At 38.7% G+C, this 21370-nt stretch overlaps 3 protein-coding genes across 4 annotated transcripts; 1 reads left to right on the plus strand and 2 right to left on the minus strand.

The window, feature by feature from the left end:
* Positions 1-8140: 8140 nt before the first annotated feature.
* On the minus strand, positions 8141-10061 carry LOC148848019 (transmembrane protein 161AB protein). The gene has a single exon (XM_088949021.1). It carries the CDS (start codon positions 9727-9729, stop codon positions 8311-8313), a length of 1419 nt encoding a protein of 472 aa, XP_088805147.1. The 5' UTR covers positions 9730-10061; the 3' UTR covers positions 8141-8310.
* Positions 10062-10090: 29 nt separating this feature from the next.
* On the plus strand, positions 10091-18058 carry CPFTSY (signal recognition particle receptor protein, chloroplast (FTSY)). 2 transcript variants are annotated; one of them, XM_088949022.1, is made up of 12 exons: positions 10091-10573; positions 10703-10807; positions 10906-10979; positions 11065-11123; positions 11267-11304; positions 12376-12496; positions 12623-12691; positions 12786-12868; positions 15409-15477; positions 17042-17104; positions 17268-17391; positions 17600-18058. In XM_088949022.1, the coding sequence occupies exons 1-11, from the start codon at positions 10148-10150 to the stop codon at positions 17379-17381; spliced, it is 1221 nt and encodes a 406-aa protein (XP_088805148.1). In that variant the 5' UTR covers positions 10091-10147; the 3' UTR covers positions 17382-17391; positions 17600-18058. The 2 variants fall into 2 exon arrangements, with proteins under 2 accessions (XP_088805148.1, XP_088805149.1); XM_088949023.1 differs by lacking the exons at positions 17042-17104; positions 17268-17391; positions 17600-18058 and adding an exon at positions 15665-16124 and having other exon boundaries at positions 10133-10573.
* Positions 18059-18172: 114 nt separating this feature from the next.
* LOC148848021 (Sugar isomerase (SIS) family protein) lies at positions 18173-19014 on the minus strand. Its single transcript, XM_088949024.1, has one exon. It carries the CDS (start codon positions 18908-18910, stop codon positions 18290-18292), a length of 621 nt encoding a protein of 206 aa, XP_088805150.1. The 5' UTR covers positions 18911-19014; the 3' UTR covers positions 18173-18289.
* Between the last annotated feature and the right edge of the window lie 2356 nt (positions 19015-21370).

Genomic DNA, 21370 nt, shown 5'->3' on the forward strand with positions numbered 1-21370 from the left:
CTTGTCCATTGGTTTTTGGGGGGAGTGTGCCTTAACCGCCAGATACTTGATAAATAGGACACATTCTTCTCTACTTGGCGGGAAGACTCGGTATGTGGTACTGTTCGGGATGCCACCTCAATACGAGCACATGAGAGTATTTGGCTGTCCCTTCTATGCTCATTGGAGTCCTCGAGACAAGGATAAGTTTGGAGAAAGGAGTAGGAAGCGTGTTTTTGTGGGTTATCCCTACGGAAAGAAAGGTTGGCAGGTATATGACGTTGAAAGAGGTGAATATTTTGTCTTCCGTGATGTAGTCTTCCATGAGAATATATTTCCATATGTCACTGGTTCAGAAGCCACTATGGGAGACAAAATTGGCCCAGCCATTGCACCAGTTGATGCCGGAGTTGATGATGATGTTGTACACAGCCATAGAGGGAATAAAGACATGGGGAGTGATGCAGCCGACATCTGTGATAGGGGGAGCCTTGAGAATAATGATGATGGAAGAGAGGAGGAGCATAGAGAAGAAGAGAGTGTGCAGGAAGTGGGAATTGATGGCAGTGAGGACAAAATTAATGTGGATCCAACACCACAAACGGTACTAGAAGAGCAACTTGGTAGGGGACATCGGCATCGCACGCCGTCTGTTTTGTTGAAGCCTTACGTGACCTACACTGCTTAACGCTTGAAAGGCCCCATTCACACTCAAGCCAACTCTGAATCAGAGTCCTCAGGTACGACTCCCTATCCCATAGCGAATTATGTAACATGTACTAATTTCTCTGCTAGACATCAAGCTTTCTTAGCTGCAGTCACTGTAGGAGCTGAGCCCACCAGCTTTTCAGAGGCAATGAAAAGTGAGAAATGGAGGGAAGCTATGAGGAAGGAAATCCAGGCTCTAGAGGATAATGGTACTTGGACATTGGAAACTCTACCTCGTAGGAAAAAGGCAATAGGGAGTAAATGGGTTTATAAGATCAAATATAATTCAGACGGGACGGTTGAATGACATAAGGCTCGGCTAGTTATTCTCAAGAATAGACAGGTTGAGGGGTTAGATTATAATGAAACTTTCGCTCCTGTGGCCAAAATGACGACAATCCGCACTTTCCTAGCTGTGGCGGCCGCTAAGAACTGGGAGTTGCATCAGATGGATGCACATAATGCATTCTTACATGGGGATTTGGATGAGGAGGTATACATGCAGTTACCGCTAGGTTTCACATCTAAGGATCGAACAAAAGTGTGCAAACTGAAGAAATCTCTTTATGGATTACGTCAGGCTCCCAGATGCTGGTTCTCGAAATTAACAACGACCTTGATACAGTTCGGGTTTGTTCAATCGTATCCGGATTACTCTTTGTTCACTTGTTTCAAGCACAATGTTCGTCTACACGTGTTGATATATGTTGATGATTTGATTGTTAGAGGAAATGATACTGTAGCCTTTATGAAATTCAAAGAGTATCCAGTCGATGCTTCCATATGAAATATCTGAGACCACTCAAATATTTCCTAGGTATTGAAGTAGCTCGTGATCCTGAGGGAATATATTTATCTCAACGAAAGTATGCCTAGACATTATCTCGGAATGTGGACTATTGGGAGCCAAACCAGCGTCAGTGCCCATTGAACAGAATCATCATCTTGTGCTAGCCAAGGGCGCTCTAATGGACAATCCGAATCAATACCGAAGACTAGTAGGGCGGTTGATATACTTAACCATCACACGACCTAAGCTGTCCTATTGTGTTCATATTCTATCCCAGTTCATGCCAAGCCCACAGCAAGAACATTGGGAGGCAGTTCTGCGTGTAGTGCGATATATGAAAGGATATCTCGAACAAGGTATAGTATTGCGTTCTGATAGTGATCTGCGTTTGCATGCTTATTGTGACTCTGATTGGGCAAACTGCCTGTTGTCACAACGATCGTTGATTGGCTATTACGTTCTGCTGGGGCAGTCATCGGTTTCCTAGAAAACGAAAAAACAACACACTGTGTTGCACTCCTTGGCAAAAGCAGAATATCGTTCGATGGCTGCGACATGCTATGAATTGAAGTGGGTGGTGCATGACGAACCTGCACACTTATATTATGATAGCCAGGCAACTTTGCATATAGCCACGAATCCAGTATTTCACGAGAGGACAAAGCATATTGAAGTCGACTGTCATTTTGTTCACGATGAACTATGGTATGAGAACATTGTTACTCGGCATGTTAAAACCACAGAGCAATTGACTGACATTTTGACGAAAGCTCTTGGGAAAGAGAAATTCACCTATTTCCTTGGCAAATTGAGCATTTGGAATATTCATGTGCCAATTTGAGAGAAAGTTTTGGAATTCATCATGGAATAGAAAATTTGTATGCATTAAGAGCTCCTCTCATGCATACATGTATCTTATCTTCAATGACTCTTAAATTGCAGGCGTAGATTATATATATGGTTGTGGCTTCCATAATGGGCAGGAACGAGACACAAAGATTTTCACAGGATCCATATATCCAACCTTAACTGGATGATACCATTTGCTTCACAGGTGCTTTAATAGGGGTATTTTTGTCTTTTAATAAGGGATGTAACCTATTCATCAAAATTCGGATGTACCCACACCAGCTCTAGGTCTAGCCTTTATTAAATTTTGCTTTAGCTTGTGTGCCTTAAATACTAAAATGTAAAATGTGGAATCAGCTCTTGTTTGATTCCCAAAAGACTACAGGACATGAGTTCACGCGTCGGTAATGTTTTGTTCTGCCGACATGAGGTTCATGACTAAATTACTTTTAAAAAACAAAAAAGATACACAGAATATGCCTAATTTTTTATTTTATTTCAATATTAATGCCTAAATTTACTTGCCCTAGAGGCTAGAGGCTAGAGCCCATAACCCTATGTGGTAATAAAAAATTTGCTTTGATTAAATATAGATAAAAATGAAAAAAGAGGCAATCTAGCAAAATTTTGCAATATATCAATATGAACAAATAATTGTTTTATACAATTAAATAATTAATAACCGTTGACTTTGGTTGAATCCAAGGTTGGATTTAGGCGATCCCCACTTTTGAAAAAGGAAAATTTCTGGTGAGTACCCTATATTTTGGTTTCAGTGATAATTTGGTATAGAACTTTAAAATGTGACAATTTAATATTCAAACTTTTAAAATGTGACAATCTAGTATTTGCCGTTAAACAGTCCTTTAATCATCTGTTAAGTGACATTTGAAAATTTAAAAATGCTCTAAGAATGTCATCTAATTCTCTTTATCAACCATCCAAATATTGACAATAAAATGAATAGTCCCAACTTTTAGATTCTTCTAAACAGTTATCAACTTTTTTGAATAGAAGAGGCTAAGATTTGGGATTGTTGAGTTTTTTGTCAACGTTTGAATGGTTGATAAAGAGAATTAGATGACATTTGAAGGGCATTTTTGACTTTTCAAATGTCACTTAATGACTGATTAATGGATTGGTTAACGACATGTACTGGATTACCACATTTTGAAAGTTTGGATACTGTTGTACCCACGTCTCTTGTCAAGCGACGTCGTGCCTGCCACTTCTACCAGATGTGGCGCACCTGACAGGTTCGTACCCTGCAACGGCTGCCCACATCCGCCACCTCGACTCTGGCAATAACGGCTGCGACAGAGGCGGTTACGCCAGATTTGACAGAGCTCCGGTATAAGAGAACCCCAACCCTCGCGAAGCAAAGGTATTGAAGCTAGCGCAACCAACACTCTTAGTTTTCTCTATGCATTTTCCTTGAGTCTTCTCAGAATTCTAACTTAAGCATCGGAGTGTTTCTGCCGGGAGGGCTACCCGGGAATTCTTCATGTTCCTCTTCATCTCAAGTGTCATCGGTCACAGCTAAGAGCCAGGTTCCAGCCAGCTAGGAGTGCCCGGATCGCGCAATATCAGAGACCATAATCTACTATCAGGTTCCTAAAGGTCCAAACAAACCCCTTCTAGAATCTATAGCAAATTTAGGACACTAGGATATTTAGAATCCTTGGTTCCTTTTGAAGGTGGAAATTGAATACAAGGGAATTGATCCTTGAGAGGGACATTCCCCACCAATAAATATTTTTCCAAAAGAGAACTTTATTGCCATAGCCCACATCACACTTGATAGAATTCAAGAACAAGGGGAGAAAATTGTGGATAACCTTCCAAGGAGAAGCTAAAGTAGACCTTGAAGATGAGCTAGCCATTAGCCCATGAATACTGACCACGACTTTGTGCCACAATTTCTCTCTTTCCATAGTCAACCTCAAGAACCACTTCCTCAACAAGGCTTTATTCTTCTCACTCAATCTTTCTATAACCAACCCACCTTATTCTTTTCTTTTACCCACCATTTTCCATTTGACCAAATAAAAAGTCTCTCAAAATTTGTTGCTATTTCTCATGGCACCTAACACCAAGTATCAAAATTTTTGTTAGTTCATATTGGATTTTGGGAAAGCATCAACATTTTGCAACAAGTGTCATGTCAAATGCAATGTGTCCAGCATTTGAAACAATTAAACCTAGTAAAGATGAGAAGGAACTTACTTTCACTAGGTAACTCTGTATTCCACAAAACAAAACACACATACACCTGGAAAAGTTCACTGTTTTTGTGCTGCAGAAATTATTTACCATTTTGCCATTCTCAAGAAAATCTTTTGGGTATAATAAAAATCCTAGCAGACGGCTTACTTATTGTCTGCAAAAAATAAATGTTTTAAAGAGAAACAAAGTTATCCAGTTAAAAAATGACCAAAATTTCTCTCTCTCTATCAGCAACACAAAAGTCAGAATTTCATTAAAAATTAAAAAGAACAGAGTACAACAAGAAGTTGTGAGAAACTAGCAAACCCATTGCAGGATTAGCCCCCAACTATATTACAATTGTACCTAGTATATATGTTGTCTTTGAACCCCTTGCTTAGCTAAACTATCTGCCAAACTGTTAACAGATCTTCTAACTGATCTTATTTAAACATTCATATCTTTTGAAAACCATTTGAACTTTTGAAGCGCCTTAGCTCATTTATAAACTGCCAAATCACCCCCTCACCTTCGTGGTCTTGACCCTAGGGCTTCTTGGTCTTCTCCTTGGAAAGCTATCCACAATATTTTGCCTTCTCTCCTTCCGTACTAAAGATGAGTCCTGTGTATGTAATAAAGTTCGGTTTTGGGAAGATATTTGGTTTGGGAATACCTCTCTAAACTCTAAAGGATAGATTACCATCTCTTTACTCCCTTTCCATCAACAAAGGCAAAGTGATTTTTTTCTATCTTTAAAGTTGATAATTCCTGGAATTTAGGGTTGAGAAGAGGGTTAAAGGAATCTGAAATGAGGATGGTAGATGAACTTATTTTTCTTCTAAGTTCGGTGTTTCTAGATCAATCTTGCTTAGACAATAGAATATTGCCTTCCCCTTGTGGTTTCTTCACTTGTTCTTCCTTTTACAATACTCTTCTTCAGTCTTCTAACTTGGCAGGAAATTTCCCAACAAAGTCTGGTGTAGTCCTGTGCCTCCAAAAGTAAGAGCTTTTTGCTGGGAGGTGGTGCTCCAAAAAAATCAACACCTTGGATGTGCTTCAAAGAAGGCGGCCAAACTGTTGCCTTTCACCCCATGTTTGCAGCCTTTTCTTGGGTCGTGGTGAGACAACTACACACCTATTAATCTCTTGTTCCTTGTGTCTTTTATTTGAAATTGGTTCTCTTCTCTCTTTGGCTGCAGGATGTGGTGGGCCTCTTTGATCCAAGTTTCTTTATGCAACCGAAGAAGAGGGTAGAGAAACATTGAAAGCCACTAGAGCAGCTGTCCTTTGGTCAATTTGAGAAGAGAGGAACAACAAGATCTTTAAAGATTTTGGAAAATCAAAGGAAGAAGTCATTGATGGATTGGCTGAAATCATTAGAGCTTTTTAGCGACTTTCTCAGTCGATGACATACTAAAGGGCTGGAGTGTAGTGGCAACTTCTGTTTCCTTGAAGATTGGAACCCACGATTTTTGGTCTCCTACACTTCGAAGGGTGAAGCTGAATTTTCATGGGAGCGCTTTAGGCAATTCAGGCCCTTCTGGAATAGGTGGAGCTCTCAGAGATGAAGAGGGCAGATTGGTTGCTTTGTTTTCAAGACCAACAGGAGTGGGTGATTCACTGAGAGTGGAGGTGATGGCTTTACTTGAAGGTTAAGGTTGGTTAAGCAAGTGAGTCTTCATGACTTCATCAAATTGAGGTAGAAGGGGATTCTAATCTAGTAGTTGGTTGGATGCAGTCACAAAGTTTAGGGGTCTGGATTTATAGACAACTAGTGAGGGAAATAAATTGGTTAGCAAGGGAGATAGGGGTTTCTTTCAATTGGGTTCGAAGGTCAACTAATGGACTAGCTGATATGTTGGCAAAGCAAGGGATTTTCAGGGAGAACTTGTTTTGGGCAGTGCTGTAACTTAAGACTGTTTTTTGGGGTCAGCACCCTTGTGTTTGCAAGGTTGACAGTTGTATTATCCTTTTTAAATTAACTTCAATGAAAGCCACCGTTTCCTATCCAAAAGAAAAAAGAAAGAAACACCTATTACCATTTTTCAGCTATCCCACTACCATCTTTCAAATCACCTTCAATGATGACACCACCAACTCTCAACCCCAAAAACTTCTGCTAGGAATTCTGCTCTTACTGAATCACCTTGCTCAGTTGGGCCTGAAAACAAGGCATAAATAGCCCCACCTTCATCCCTAATCACCCCTCCAAATCCCGAGGGACCTGGATTGCCCACACTGCTTCCATCAAAATCACCAATCAGGGGTGACCAAACCTCTAGATTTTTTTGTTTCCTAGAGGAAGAGTCAGCTAAATACCCCAAAAATCTCTTCCTTGATGAATAACTAAGAAAAAAAATACTTAAGAACAAAGCAAGAATTCAATTGTGCAGTTAGTCATCAACAAAACTTGTATGTTAATAACTAATAACTAGGGCCAATAAGCTGGCTATTGTTTTTCTTATGAGAAAGTCAAACTTCCAAGAAAAAGTCAGAAGTATAGATATGTGATTTAACCTTCCTGAAAACATAGTTCAAAGTATTAATACACCTCTGTGTAACGGCAGAGGTGTATCAGTGCTTTATACAATGTGCTTTTTATTTTTTTCAATTTCATTTTAATAAATATTTTTATATTATTTAATAAATAAAATGAATGGTTTCCTCAAAACATCTTTAAATAGGTGTATCATTCAGCCACCGGTACAATACAATACGCCTGATAAGGGGTGTATCATATCGAAATTTTGAACCTTGCCTGAAAATCCATGTCAAGTCATATTAAATGGTACACCTATTGGTATGCTCAAATGGCATAGTCCCTCCACAAATGAAAAATGTGTATATGTGTGAGTATTTCTTGTTACTTTCTTTGATGTTGTATTTTCAGTCACCTCTTCCTTAATCAGTTATTCTCTCAAAAAGATTCGATGTGTTAAATTTCAGAGTTGTAGATGAAGCTGAAATGGCAATCCAACACTTCAAATAAATCCCATAGTCAAATTTGGGGTGAGACCTTGGAAATTCTAATGGGGAGCATATAATAGTAATTACACTTTTATGTGTTTACTTTATTAAATCCACTGCGATATACATAAAATGTTGAATGAGGAATAAAGGTTCTTTAAGGTTAAAATGATAAATGGAATTTAAATTGATGATATACAAGAACTTGCATATCAAAATTTTGACTTTTCAATCAAATGTTAGACATCCAGGTAGAAGGGGGAAATGGCATTTGAAAAAGTGTGGTCTCAATGTTAATCCAACTTACATTCTTAAAGAACAAAGAAGAATATTAAATAAAAGCCGTAGCTTAGTGAGAATAAGAAAAACAGGTCCTACCAATTGGTTGTGTATAATAACTGATTGTAAACCAACAAAGGATTTTGTTGCTGGGACTTATTTTCTTCTGTATGTTGAATTGGTGTTCCTATTGCAATATATGCCAGGTCAATGAGTAAAACCAAATGTTGTAGTTGTACACAACAATTCTTTTAAAAACTAAATGTTAAAGTCAAAATTATATATGACCAAGATTTTATTAATAAAATAAAGCAAGGTTTTATCAATCAGATCTTCTAGCAAATATATGAATAAGACCAGATGTGCAACTTCATGAACATAAAACTGCATGCATTATGTAGTTTTAAGTAGGAAATTCATAATTAGCAACACTTGACAGAAGTTCGTACAAGCACAAAATTCTTCATTCAGAAAATATTAAGAATCCAACCCAATAGCCTAATAGTAAAGACCAAAAAGCAAGAACAAATCTGTCATGAAATATACGAGAACCCACAACGATACAACAAAAGACTTGATGAAGTAAAAATGACCCAAACAAAGACAATCCACCAGGCAATAAACAAGGCCACTTCTTTTACAAAAGCAGAACAAGGTACAAAACTGCATACAAATGGAATACTTCCAAATAAGTCACCTTCAATCCTAGATAGTCCAAGAAAGATAAGTACCAGTACTGGCGGTGCAAAAAACTGCAAAACGACCAAACAAAGATAATAATTATGCAAGAAGATTTTTGCCCTACTGAAATCCAAGTCCGGAACCCTACTGGCGTGCAACCTTTGGTACCAAGATAATACTGCTTCATTCATATGCATTTGCAAGTTTGGGCGCAGCATCACAATCTGCAACAAACCCGATACCAGCAAACACCAAAGCCTAAGCTTAGTGAAATCCGACTGCGCCATTCCCACATTACCAGCCAATTTTTCAGCATTTCCAGTTGCCGGACTCGAACAGCCAACTTTGGTATCGAAATTCCTCTTGTTAACTAGGATTTCCGCCAGCGGATTAATCCAAAGCACTGACGTGAATATAATCAAGAGCAAATTAACATGAAGAAGCATTCGAGTAACCCAACCACAAGAAATTATTGACAAATTGCAACGAAGCTGATCTGTTCCAAGCCAAAACGATCGGGCACTCTTCGTAGCGGGCATGAAGAGAAACCCCGTAAGGCAACCCAGAAGAACAGCAATAGAAACTTGGCCGAACCCATCCACCGAATCGAGTTTAAAATCAAACGCCGAAGGTGCAATCATTGAAACAATCGCAAGCACTAACAGAAACCCCAAAAACCCCACCAGAATGCTTATCTGCTTCTCCGATCTCTTCGATGCAGATCTCTCAAATGACACCTTAGCGAGCAACACCAACACCTTGCAAACTGCAACAAACCCTAACAAAACTGGAACTACAGCTCCACTAACGAGCATTCCAGAACCCTCGGGTACGTGTAAGAAACAGTGGAGCAGAAGACTAGAAAGAGCCACAATAGAATAAAGAAAAGCGTCTCGATACTCTGGAAAGTAGAGACGCGATTGAAGATGGCTATCGACAAGAGGCAATCTGAATATCTGGGCATTGTTTTCGTCGAACTCGAATTTCTCCTTGGTTCGATTCTTCTTTTTCTGCTCTACATTATCCCTTGAAGAGAGGCTTTTGTAACCCTCAAGACCAGAACCAGAGGATTCAGTGTTTTGGGGCCTCCGAATGGCTGCTCTGAAACCGGATTGATTGGTGTCGTTGCCAAGATTCTCAGGGTGAATATAAGTGTGAAGGCCTTCAAGGAATCTAGTTGGGACCCTAAGCAAGTTGATGAACATTGTGACGCATAGAGAGAGTGCGGCCTGCAGTATAAGATTGTCGTAACGGAGGAAAAAAGATATCATGGTTCTCTCCTCTCAACAATGAGTCAATGACAACTCAGAATCATCCCTACTTTCCTTGATTTGTTCTTGTTCGAACTGATGAAACAGGGGAGTTAGGGTTCCTGCTCTCTGGATTTTAGTTCCAGAAAAACATATATTCAGGTCTGAGCTTTGTGTCTGAGAGACTCGGACCTTAGAGAATAGAGACCTTGAGTCCTTGATGCAAATGACTGACTGACTGACTCACACTTTCGCGCTTTGCGAGAGCCGAGAGAGGAACAACAACCACAAGGTCCGCAACCAACTGACCAAGTCCAGCCACTTCAGTTCAGTCACTTCAGCTGTTATCACAAATTCACAACTGAATAGTGAATAGTGTCATTTTTGTAGTTTCTTGCAACAACCAGGAGCTTTTTTGGTATTGCGCCTCTTTTCGAAGATGAGGCGTTGTCCGGCGTTTCAAATCCCTTCCTCCTCCCCACAGCTAAAACCGAGAGACAGAGAGAAAAGGAGAGGGAGGAAGAAGATGGCATCGTCTTCTCCTTTTCATTACCACCCATCCATTCCTTTGCCTTCTTCTTCCAAGCTACCGGCGTCTCCGCAACCAACTGTTTTGAATTTCCCGCGAACTTGGGCCCCGCCGGCGGGGAACTCAGTAACCAGTACCAACCGGTTCAAGTGCTCCGCCGGCCAGACCGGGTTCTTCACCAGGCTTGGACGTCTGATCAAGGAGAAGGCGAAGAGCGATGTCGAGAAGATCTTCTCTGGTTTCTCCAAAACTAGAGACAACCTTGCTGTTATCGACGAACTCCTCACGTACTGGAACCTCGCTGAAACAGATCGAGTGTTGGACGAACTCGAAGAGGTCCTCTTTCTCTCTCTCACCACGATTCTGAACTATTTGTTAGTTTGCAAGCGATTTGGTTTTTTAAGTTTTGGGAAACCAATTGAATTCTCCTAGAGACGGTGGTTGATAGCATAGCTCTTACTGCAGGCTTTGCTTGTGTCTGATTTTGGGCCCAAAATTACAATTAAGATTGTGGAAATCTTGCGAGAGGATATATTAGCTGGGAAGCTTAAGTCAGGAAGTGAGATAAAGGTAGTCCGGTTTGTAATTAGGAACCATATTTGCATTACAGAAGGAAAACACTTGTTTATCTGTCGTCATGTTAAGTCTTTGGGATGTATTGTTGGTAGGATGCTTTGAAGAAGAGTGTACTTGATTTGCTGACTAGCAAAGGGAATAAGACGGAACTTCAACTGGGATTCAGGTTTGATCTTCGTTTCCATGGGTTTTCTCGTTTTATTGTGCTAAGCAGCTTATTGTTGTCTTTATCTTTTTTCTCCCATTCACAGAAAACCAGCTGTAATCATGATTGTTGGTGTGAATGGAGGCGGGAAGACAACGTCTCTTGGTAATGTACTAGAAATCAATATGTTTGAGTTATCCATTGGCTTCTATTTCTAAAATTTAAGGTTCTCATCTTTCTTGTCATGGCACTTTAATTGTAATAAATTGATGTTCTTCGAGCAATCCGTTCACAATTATGTTTTGCAGGAAAACTTGCTCACAGACTAAAGAAAGAAGGAACTAAGGTTAGATGCTCTAACTGCGGCAGTGCTTCAGATTCCTGGCTTCTACTAAAATGCAAAAATTGGAAAGTGTCCATTCTAGAGCACCAGATACAGATTATCATTCTTGTTTCACCTGAATTCAATTACTTAGAAAACTAGCTTATTGAAATGAAAAAAAAAAAAAATCAGAACTTGATGACACTGGAGACACTGAATTATACAATCCTGGCATAACACCCCCCAAAAATAAAATAAAATAAAAGAGTAAAGAAGAAACTGAACTATATATAAAACAGAAAATTCCATTGAGGCATCCCTTGTTATTTGAAAATTAAATTTTGAAATGCATGTGGTATCATAGTAACTATTCTCTAATCTTTATACTTGACTCATTAATTTTGCATCCACTCTACAAGTAACTAAGTCTATGTTATTTGAGATTGAACTTGGTGATTGGGGAAGTTTGATCGCAATGGAATCTTGTTCCCAAAAAGTCTGTGGGAAACTAACTTAAGCAGTTGTCGATTCAGAGATTTTGGAATGCCTTAATATGATATGCTTACATATATGACTTTAAAACTTGAACTATGATAACAATAAAAGTAAATAATCTACTTATCAATAAAATAAAAATAAATAATTTAAGCTATATATAATTCATAAATCACAGACTAGTATATTAATGTGTTTATCATACTGGGAAAAAATGTCTTATGAAAGGCACAGGAAGGGTCCCTTTTTTATTCAGGAAATACCAAATAGATTTGAGAGATGAGAGCATTAAGGTTACCTACTAGAAAGACTAATCTGATGATAATGATGTACCAGAAAATACAACCATTATTTTTATTTATTTTTCTAACCTTTAGGGGAAGCAAATACAACAAGTACGAATCAGTAAGAATTGTAAGATGTTGACATGTTCAGGTTTGAACAATGACCTTTTGCAATTGTACTTTTATATCACATTGCATGTTACTTTGCAATATAATAAGAATGGTGTCTTATATACTTGCTTGAAGATTAAATAAACAATGACATATCAATATAAGTATGTCGTCAAATATTAATTTAGCTTTTTAATTTTTCTAGATATTAATGGCAGCTGGTGATACTTTTAGAGCAGCAGCTAGTGATCAACTAGAAGTCTGGGCTGAGAGGACTGGATGTGAGATAGTTGTGGGTGAAGGAGAGAAGGCCAAAGCATCCTCAGGTAGGCAGCAAAAGATTATAGGAGTACAATGGGAGTCTTTTAAGAAATGTTTATCCAAGGTCAGTACATCTTTTATAGATTTCCAAAATGTGGTAGTAATAAATAATCTTCATTTTTTTATGGCAGTTCTTTCTCAAGCTGTAAAGAGAGGGAAAAAGCAAGGTTTTGATGTAGTATTATGTGATACATCTGGCCGTACGTATGAAAAACTTCATAGGTAGCAATTTTTTTTTTTTTAATTTCGCTTATCTGATAGGTTTCTTAATGGGATAGTAATTTGTATCATCAGGTCTACACACTAATTACAGCTTGATGGAAGAGTTGGTTGCATGCAAGAAAGCTATTGGTAAAATTATTTCTGGTGCACCAAATGTAAGCTCAACTTTCCTGCATCTTTATATACATTCTATCTCAGTCCATTTAATAGGGTCATGGAACCTTTGAGAAATGACATTTAGCTTTAGAAACTAGATATAAACACATGATACTGCACGAATACTTCTAGATTTATGTAAAGTGGTATGTATTAACAAATTATACTACCAAAATGTCTGAAATTTTAGAAACTTAATTAAATTTGACAAGACATAAGTCTTGAGAAATGACATTTTGCTTCGAAAACTAGATATGAACACATTATAAGCACATTATATGGGATACCCAAATCCATATCCATGCCCAGAATTTTAGGAAATGGAAAGTCATATCCCATTCCTGTATCTGTGTCTATATCCATATCTATATCTAGTTATCATAGTTCCCAAATCATTTCCAAAAGTTTCTTGAGATAGGCAAAACATAGACTTATAGAATTTCACTTAGATAAAATTACACTATTCATCTATTCCTTGTTTTCCCATACCTAGATATTTGATGGTTAATAGTGAGAATCTTATATAAAGTTGCAATCCACATAAAGAATAAGACCTTTGAGGAGTCATGTGCTTCCCAAATCCATTTCCATGGAAATGTATCTTGAGAAGGGCACATCATAGACTTATAGAAGGATTTCACTGAGATAAGACAACATTTTTTCATGGATGACCCAAGAATGATATTATTGTTTTGACAACTTTTCATTCCAGAAGTTATTTGGAAATATGATTGCTGGTTGTTTGTCTTTCTGCAGAACATTTTTTTGAGAGAAGATAACTGAATTCATCAAGTATTCAAAAGGAGGGGGGGGGGGATGTACACGAGAGGATGTACAAGCCTTTTAAGCACAACAAAAGCAAAGAGACAGCGTATTGGAACTATACAAAGAAACCCTTCTCAGCCCAGATTTAGCTAGATTATCAGCCACTTGATTTAATTCTCTAGGAATCCATCTAAAACTGCAGTGTAAATAAGAGGCAAGCTCCCTGATTTCTAACAACAGATGGGATAGCTTCCACGGGTCTACAATCTGTCCTGAAGCCCAGTTAATAACATTTCTCAAATCACCTTCTGCTGCAATGCAGCTGAGCTGCTGTAATTTGGTGATTCTGAGGCCTTCCAAGAGGGCCCTTGCCTCTGCATCAGAAGCATCTTCTGCCTTGGCTGGGACACTATAGGCCCAAACCAAATCTCCATTTGCTCTTCGAATCAGTCCTCCAATTCCAGCCTTTGATCTGTCCTCAGTGGCTCTCCTAAAACTGCCATCGAAGTTTAGAATAAATTCACAGTCTTGTCTTGGGGAGATTTTAATAGGAGGTTGGGAGTGAAAAGGAGAGGTTGATAGTAGAGCAGCCCAGTTACTATGAATGTCTTGTCTTTCTGCAGAACATTATACTATTATATGCGTTGTAATATGTGCCCTGTCTGTTTTTTATTTCTTTATTTTTTTCTTAGTAGTAGATTTCCAACCTAACATTTAAATTTATTCTCAAATAGCATACTAAGAATATGCATGAATATGCATGGTATAGTTACACTGGATATGAGAGTGGAAGCAGGGAATTGTTTAAGATTGATAACCAAGAGACTTCGTAAACCGATGAGGAAGAGATTCAAGAGGATGGTGCCCCTGGAATCAAAGCTGAGTGAACTAGGTTCAGATGTTCTGTAGGGATGTTCCTTGACTAGCACATACCAAATAAAAGAAATGAACAAATAGTTTTATAAGGCATGTATTAAACTGGTCATGCTTTATTGAATTGGTTTGTCCATGTAAGGGATAATTTTATGTTAGAAAAAAGTTTTGGTGGATGAGTGGCAAGAATAGGAGCAATGAAGTTGAATATGAATGTTGTGATGGAATAGTACCTTAATGACAATGTAAAGAAATGTAGTGTAAAATAATTTGTCATTTGTTTCCATCAGATGAAGATTAATTAACATACCACTTGGAAAGAAGTTTTTAGTGCATGTTGAAGTTTCTGACAAAAAAAGTTGATGTAATCTGTACTATATGCCACAGAAGGGCATTCTTGTCTTTTCCCTTTCTTTTATTATGTTTTGGCCACCCTACTATTTAAATTAAAAAGCTGGCGCCGCCAGTAATTGATTTTTGGCTCTTTCTTCTACAGTTATGGCTTTAGGTAATGATATAATATTTGACAAACCAGTTTTTGTGAAAAAAAATGTGTATCAGATTGAGTAAAATGGTTTTCTTGTAATCAACTCCCGATAGGTGAAACGAGGTGAATGATGATATGCTTCCTTCTTTCTGGTCCATAAAATTTATTTATTTATTTCTGTTTGTTCAAAATTTAATGACCTAAATAATGAGTTCAATTCAGTGCTATTTTCTGTCTTATCCTTGTTTGAGACTGATTCTTCATATTGCTCTTCATGTTGGGAAAAAAATTCTCACACAACTTTCATGTTACCATCTGGATGGAAATTTTCTTTTTCATTCACAAGTCCAAACTGTCATCGTAGTATATGCTAATAATCTTGGATCATCTATAACCATTTTACAAATTTTACAGGAGATTCTGCTAGTCCTTGATGGGACAACTGGTTTGAATATGCTGCCACAAGCGAGAGAATTTAATGATGTAATATTCCCAACCTCAAATGCTATAATATTTCATTCTTCCCCTCAGCATTCTGATACTTAGGCTGCATTTGGGAATAGTACAAATACAAAAATGATCAGTACAAATACAATTGTCTGGTTCAGAAAATGCAAAATTGGTTTAGTTTTGTACTGATAATTTTGTATTCTTGCCAAATGAATTTTAGGTGTGATAGGTACAAACACAAATCCTGAGACTGGAATCCGCCTTTTTTACAATGAACAACTTGAGTGCAAAAGTTCGCATCCAGTTTTTGGATGCAAACATTTTCTCTCACTTGATGCATACATGTCTTGGAATCCGTGCTTGCTGTCAGTATCATTACACAAATACATTCTTACCGAACATCTGCAAAACTGAACCTGAGTGCATATGCATTGAACAGGCATTTCCACTCTTCCCAAACGCAGACTAAACTATTCAATTCTCATTTGATTATTTGTTCTTCATTCCTGTGATTTTTATTTGTACTAATGCTATGCTTGTCATTTTAATAAGTTGTTACCATTGACTATCTTCTTTAATTCAACATTTAGATAAGTTACTATTCATCCATGTAATTTAAGTTTGTACCAATGTCACTTGCCAATTTATAAGATCATTTTTCTGTGCCTTTTTCTTTTTCATTGAGGGATCTTTATAGTCTCTGACTCTCTCCGAAATCAGGAAGTACAAATGCACTGTCATATGATCCAATTTTTTATTTAAATCAGCCCCTCTGTTGTGATTTGTTATGCTACTTGGGTAAAAACAGTCGAAGTGCTGCAGACCAAACTATTTGCTTACCTTTTGATGTTAGCTACCGAGTAGAACTTTTCTGTTTAATGATTTCGGCACATCCTTTTTTTTTTTTTTTTTATAAAAGAACCCCCTAATCATTGATGAAAATATATACTTTAAAAGACAAAAAAAAAAGGACTCCCATGTTTTGACTAACATTACTGACAGTGGTTTCTTTGTCTTTTCACTAGGTATGTGCCCAAATCACTCCTTATTTCTTTAAGAAACAAGTTTACAATTATAAATAACTAAATAAGGTTCTGCTTTATTTCTTCTACTAATTGAGATGGATGAGTGGTAAAACGATAAAGGATAGGATCAGAACTAAGCGCATTCGTGGGGATTTAGGAGCAGCACCAAAAGTGAGAAAACGAAGGAAAATAGGATAAGATGGTTTGGGAAATGCATGGAATACCAATCAATGCACTGGTAAGAAAATTTGTTTGAGGACTTGCAATTTAATCATGAATATGACCCTAGACAAAGTGGAATTGTCAAAACAGATTTCATGCAGTCAACTTCATACAGTTGGGGTTCTTTGTTGAGAAGTTTTGAGCTACTTATTCAACCTGGATATGTTGCTTTATATTTTAATTCCAACTATAAATGAAATCTGAACTCATTCTCATCTGCCACCATTTTGCATTTTCAGCTTTTTAACAAGCTCGGAAGGTTTCCAACAAGCATACTGATTTTTTAATATAACTTTGCGCATATATTGGTGCTATGCCGTGAACTAAATGGTTTAAAAATTCTACCGCAGGTGGTTGGCATCACAGGATTAATCTTGACCAAACTTGATGGTTCTGCACGAGGTGGCTGTGTGGTAATGGTTAAATTTTTTTAGGGATGTAGCCATTGTACTCTTTCAAAACACCTTTAGAGTTGTAAGAATTCTGATTTTGAATGATCTTAAAACTAATGGCATCGCATAACATAACAAAAGCTATTTAGACTCGTGGTAATGTAAGAGTAATTTCTATTTTCAGGTCAGTGTTGTAGATGAACTTGGCATTCCTGTGAAGTTTGTTGGTGTTGGTGAAGGGTTGGAAGATCTCCAACCATTTGATGCTGGGGCCTTCGTTAATGCCATTTTTTCTTGAGGCGTGAGTAGTAAGTATTATCATCAACATCTTGGTGGATTCAGTTTGAATTAGATTTCAGTGACATTAGATCTGCCTCACTTCAACTTTCTGTGGCTTGCTTTCAAGATTTCTTCTGTTTTCTGGTCTCCATCTTAGTGCCTCTCTCTACTAGAGTGGGTCTGAGATTTAACAAAGATAAAGGTGCTCAATTATGATTTTGTTTCCTCCTCTTTAAGGTGGCCTACTAGTTTACAACCCAAGGGTGATTGGAGAATGGAGTGAAAGAGACAATAACGAAGTAGATATAGAATTACGTCACTGGCATCTGAGAATTCAAGTGATTCAAAACTGTTGGGGTTGATTTTATTTCCACACTAGTGAAATGGTTTCAGATTGCAAGATCTGTGTTGGTGAAAACGAGAAACTCCATGATATGGTCAGCATGCTTTACACCTAGCAACTTGGGAATACAAGAACAGGTAGCTGAAGCTGAACTTCAGTGATCCATACGCACATGGAACTTCTGAAGAGATTGGTAGAAGTTGCAAAGTGTTTGTCATTTGTTGCCTGCTAGTTGGTATTCCTGTATTTAACCATATTCTTATATGAGTTATTGGGTTGAGTCATCTTGTCACTAGCAGGATGATAATTTATTTACCAGCTTTTTTTTGAGATATACGAGTTTTTAAAGTAAACGGTGCCTTCTTACAGTTTCTATTGATGCCCGTCACAATGAATGAAACTCATGACAAGAAAGCCGAAACCCCATTTCTCTTTCTTCCCTACTCCCTACTCAAGACAAGAAAATATTTATTCAATACCAGTTTCTAAGGTGAAGATGAGGCTGGTATTGGCGAGATTATTCCTTTATTGGACGACAAATGTACCAGTATATACCATATACATACGGTGAGAGATACTATTCACTATTCGAGATTGGTATGACGGGATCGGACTGCCTCTGGAGTCTGACCCAGAACCTCCGCCAACCTGAACACCACCATCTCGAACAACACAAACATGGCTCCTTCGTAGAGGCTCCCCATCGGAAGTAAAGGCCGAGATCCCATGGTGCCGGAAGGACGGTTATGGTCATTATGATCGTCTGCCATGGTCTGCGCGGGAAGAAAAGCAATCGTGGTGGCATGTCGAACGGCCGACCCTGACTCCGGCTGGGCGGTGAGGAGCAGGACACGAGCACCGTTGGACCGAGCAACCCCGCAGATGGCGTCGACGGTGGGGAACCCACCAGGGCCAGCAGAGGCGACGAGGAGGTCGGGAGAAGAGATGGGAGGTGTGGTCATGTCGCCGACGCAGTGGGCCGAGAGACCGAGGTGGGACAAGCGCATGCAAAGGGCCTTGAGCATCAGACCTTCGCGACCGACGCCATGCACGAACACGCGTCCACTTCGGGCGGCCGCCCCTGCGATCTCTTCCACCACCACCTCTAGTGCCGAAGTTGTATTGCTGGCCCGGGAGAAGACGCTGCTTATCTGATCACATATCTGCGACGCCAGTGATTGCACTGAATTGTTGACGTCCGCCATTGCTGCTTAAAACTCTTAAGCAGAGCTGCACACTGCAGCCCTAAGTCGAGAGTGAACTACAACTATTTACTAGGTTGGCTTCTGCGGGAGGAGCCCCTTTACCCTTGTAATCCACTCGCCGCGACAGCCATAAACGTCACAGTCAGTTCGACACGATGGAAGATGGGAGTAATGAAAATCCTACTAGGCTACTACGAACTAGAAAGGTATGGTACCTGATGACATATTAAGGGAAAATCTACATATTAATAGCCTCCACCACTAACCAATCAACTTGTGTTTTTTCATTCAAGCTCACCCATCGCATCGGCTCATCGCTTAAACACTTTTAGGTATCGAGGGCGGTGCTTTATGGTATCATAGAAATTGCCATGTTATTCAATGTTTGATCACGATCTCTCATGGGTCAACGTATCGATTCACAATTGACGATGCTTTTGATAAACAAATAAGGATTGCTAACAACTGATATAATATTAACAACTTAATAACTAATCAACTGATATTTTATTGAAGGGTAAATTATACACGGACCCCGTAATATGGTCAGTGACAAAGACCCCCTGCACTTATTTTTCGCAATAAAGACTTTTTGAACTTTGGCCGTTTGACAAAGACCCCTTGCGTTATCATTCCTTCAATTAACTTTGAAAAAGATTTTATTTGATTGTTTAAAATTTTTTAAATGTTCAAATTATTCTTTTCTAATTTATTTTATCAAGCTTTTCTAAACATCAGATGCTCCGCAATTTATATCGTAGCAGTATCTTACGGTGCTATGAGCTTAGTTGCAAGTTCGCCGGAGACAAGAAATAATACATCACCGTACTTGATCGGCTCCTATTTACTGTAATGCCCTTGTTCTTGAAATTACAAATCTAAATCACCTTGATTCCTCTGTGACTGCATTTCTTGGTGTTTGTGGGATCTTTGAGGCTGTTCATAGATCATATCTGATTATTTGGTTGAAATTCCGGTTGATGGGTAAGCCCTAAAAGGCACTGTTACAATTTATTGATAAAACTCAGTGACAAATTTCGATGGTATAGTTGGGAGTGTAGATTTGATGCTTTTAAGGTGGAGGAAGGTTAAGGACGTCTAGCTGTTAACATCTTGATTTCTGGAATTGGTTTCGGAAAGGAAGATCTTATAAGGCCTTGGGAGGGACTTGAGGACAACTTGGAGAGGTATGTGCTACAATGGGAGTCTAAGAATCTGATTGTAGTGGGTACAAATGAACAATCGCAATAGACATTAATAGTTCTCATTCAACCATTGAAGCTATAAAGTGAACATCCTCCAGATCGGTAATGTTGCATATATGAAGATAAATTAACGTTTCTTAATTATTAGCATATATCAAACTATCAATTGTTGTGGAGCTCATCACTTATGTAAGCAATAATGATGCAGGAATTAACCCAACTAGGCTATCGGAGAGAATTACACGAGTCCTTCGGGTAGCAACTGGAGCAACTCATGCACAGTTGATAAGTCGGGCAACTATCAGCTCTACCATATTATGTTTTAATTTGCATGGATAAATCTGGGTCTGAATCCATGGATTAAGTAGACCTATTCTTCCCTCAAACACGATGTAACCCAGTCAAGATTAAAGAACCAATTCAAACACACTCTTGTGCAAGGTAGACGTTGAACTGAAGCACAATTTTGTCGCCATCGATCGTGTGTTGATTGGACCGATGAAGGGTCTGAATCGTGGCGTATCCTTTTGCATTCTCATATTTGTCGCTGCCTCACTCTGGGGCTGCTGTTCGGTGGACACCGGAAAAGCTAATTGTGTCATCCTCAAGATCACCGCCATGGAACAATGCCATGAGCTTCTTAAGAGTGATTGTCCCTGCCACGGAAGACCCCAGCTCATGTCCTTTAGTTATTTCATCGTCGATCGCGGTGATTGTCCCAAACATGAGCTTCTTCAGAGGCTCCGCCTAGTAGTTGGTCGGCATTGACAAATGGAAGGTTGTTGCCGCCATTGACCAGGTTGTGTTACCGTTGTTCTGAATAACGGTGTTGCCACCAAGGCCAGCAAGGAATGCAATGCTACTAAACACCGCTGGAGATGGCGCCACAGAGGCAACATTTCGGTTAGGACCAACTGCTCTCAACTCTCGGTGCCATTGCAGGGGCAACATTTTCTGTTCTTTTTAATAGGATTTGTTGTTTTTGCGTGTGAAGAAGTCGTGAAAAATAAAAATAAAAATAGAGAAAATTTAGTGGGGTATTTTCATATTTTGATAATATAATTCCTTCTTCATCTGATTTAACATCTGAGGGGGTTTTTATTGTAAAAATAAATGTGTTACCCTTTTTTCAAATTTACGTAGGGATTTTCACTGATTAAATTCTAGAGGTTTTTATAACCCAAGGGTGGAGTTAAGATTTTTAGGGATGGACTGAATTCTGCCTGTATGCTATAGATTAGGAGAGGTTGTAATT

Source organism: Nelumbo lutea, chromosome 6 (genome assembly GCF_056320005.1).
Source record: "Nelumbo lutea isolate HS-2025 chromosome 6, American lotus-T2T, whole genome shotgun sequence".
NCBI lineage: Eukaryota > Viridiplantae > Streptophyta > Magnoliopsida > Proteales > Nelumbonaceae > Nelumbo > Nelumbo lutea.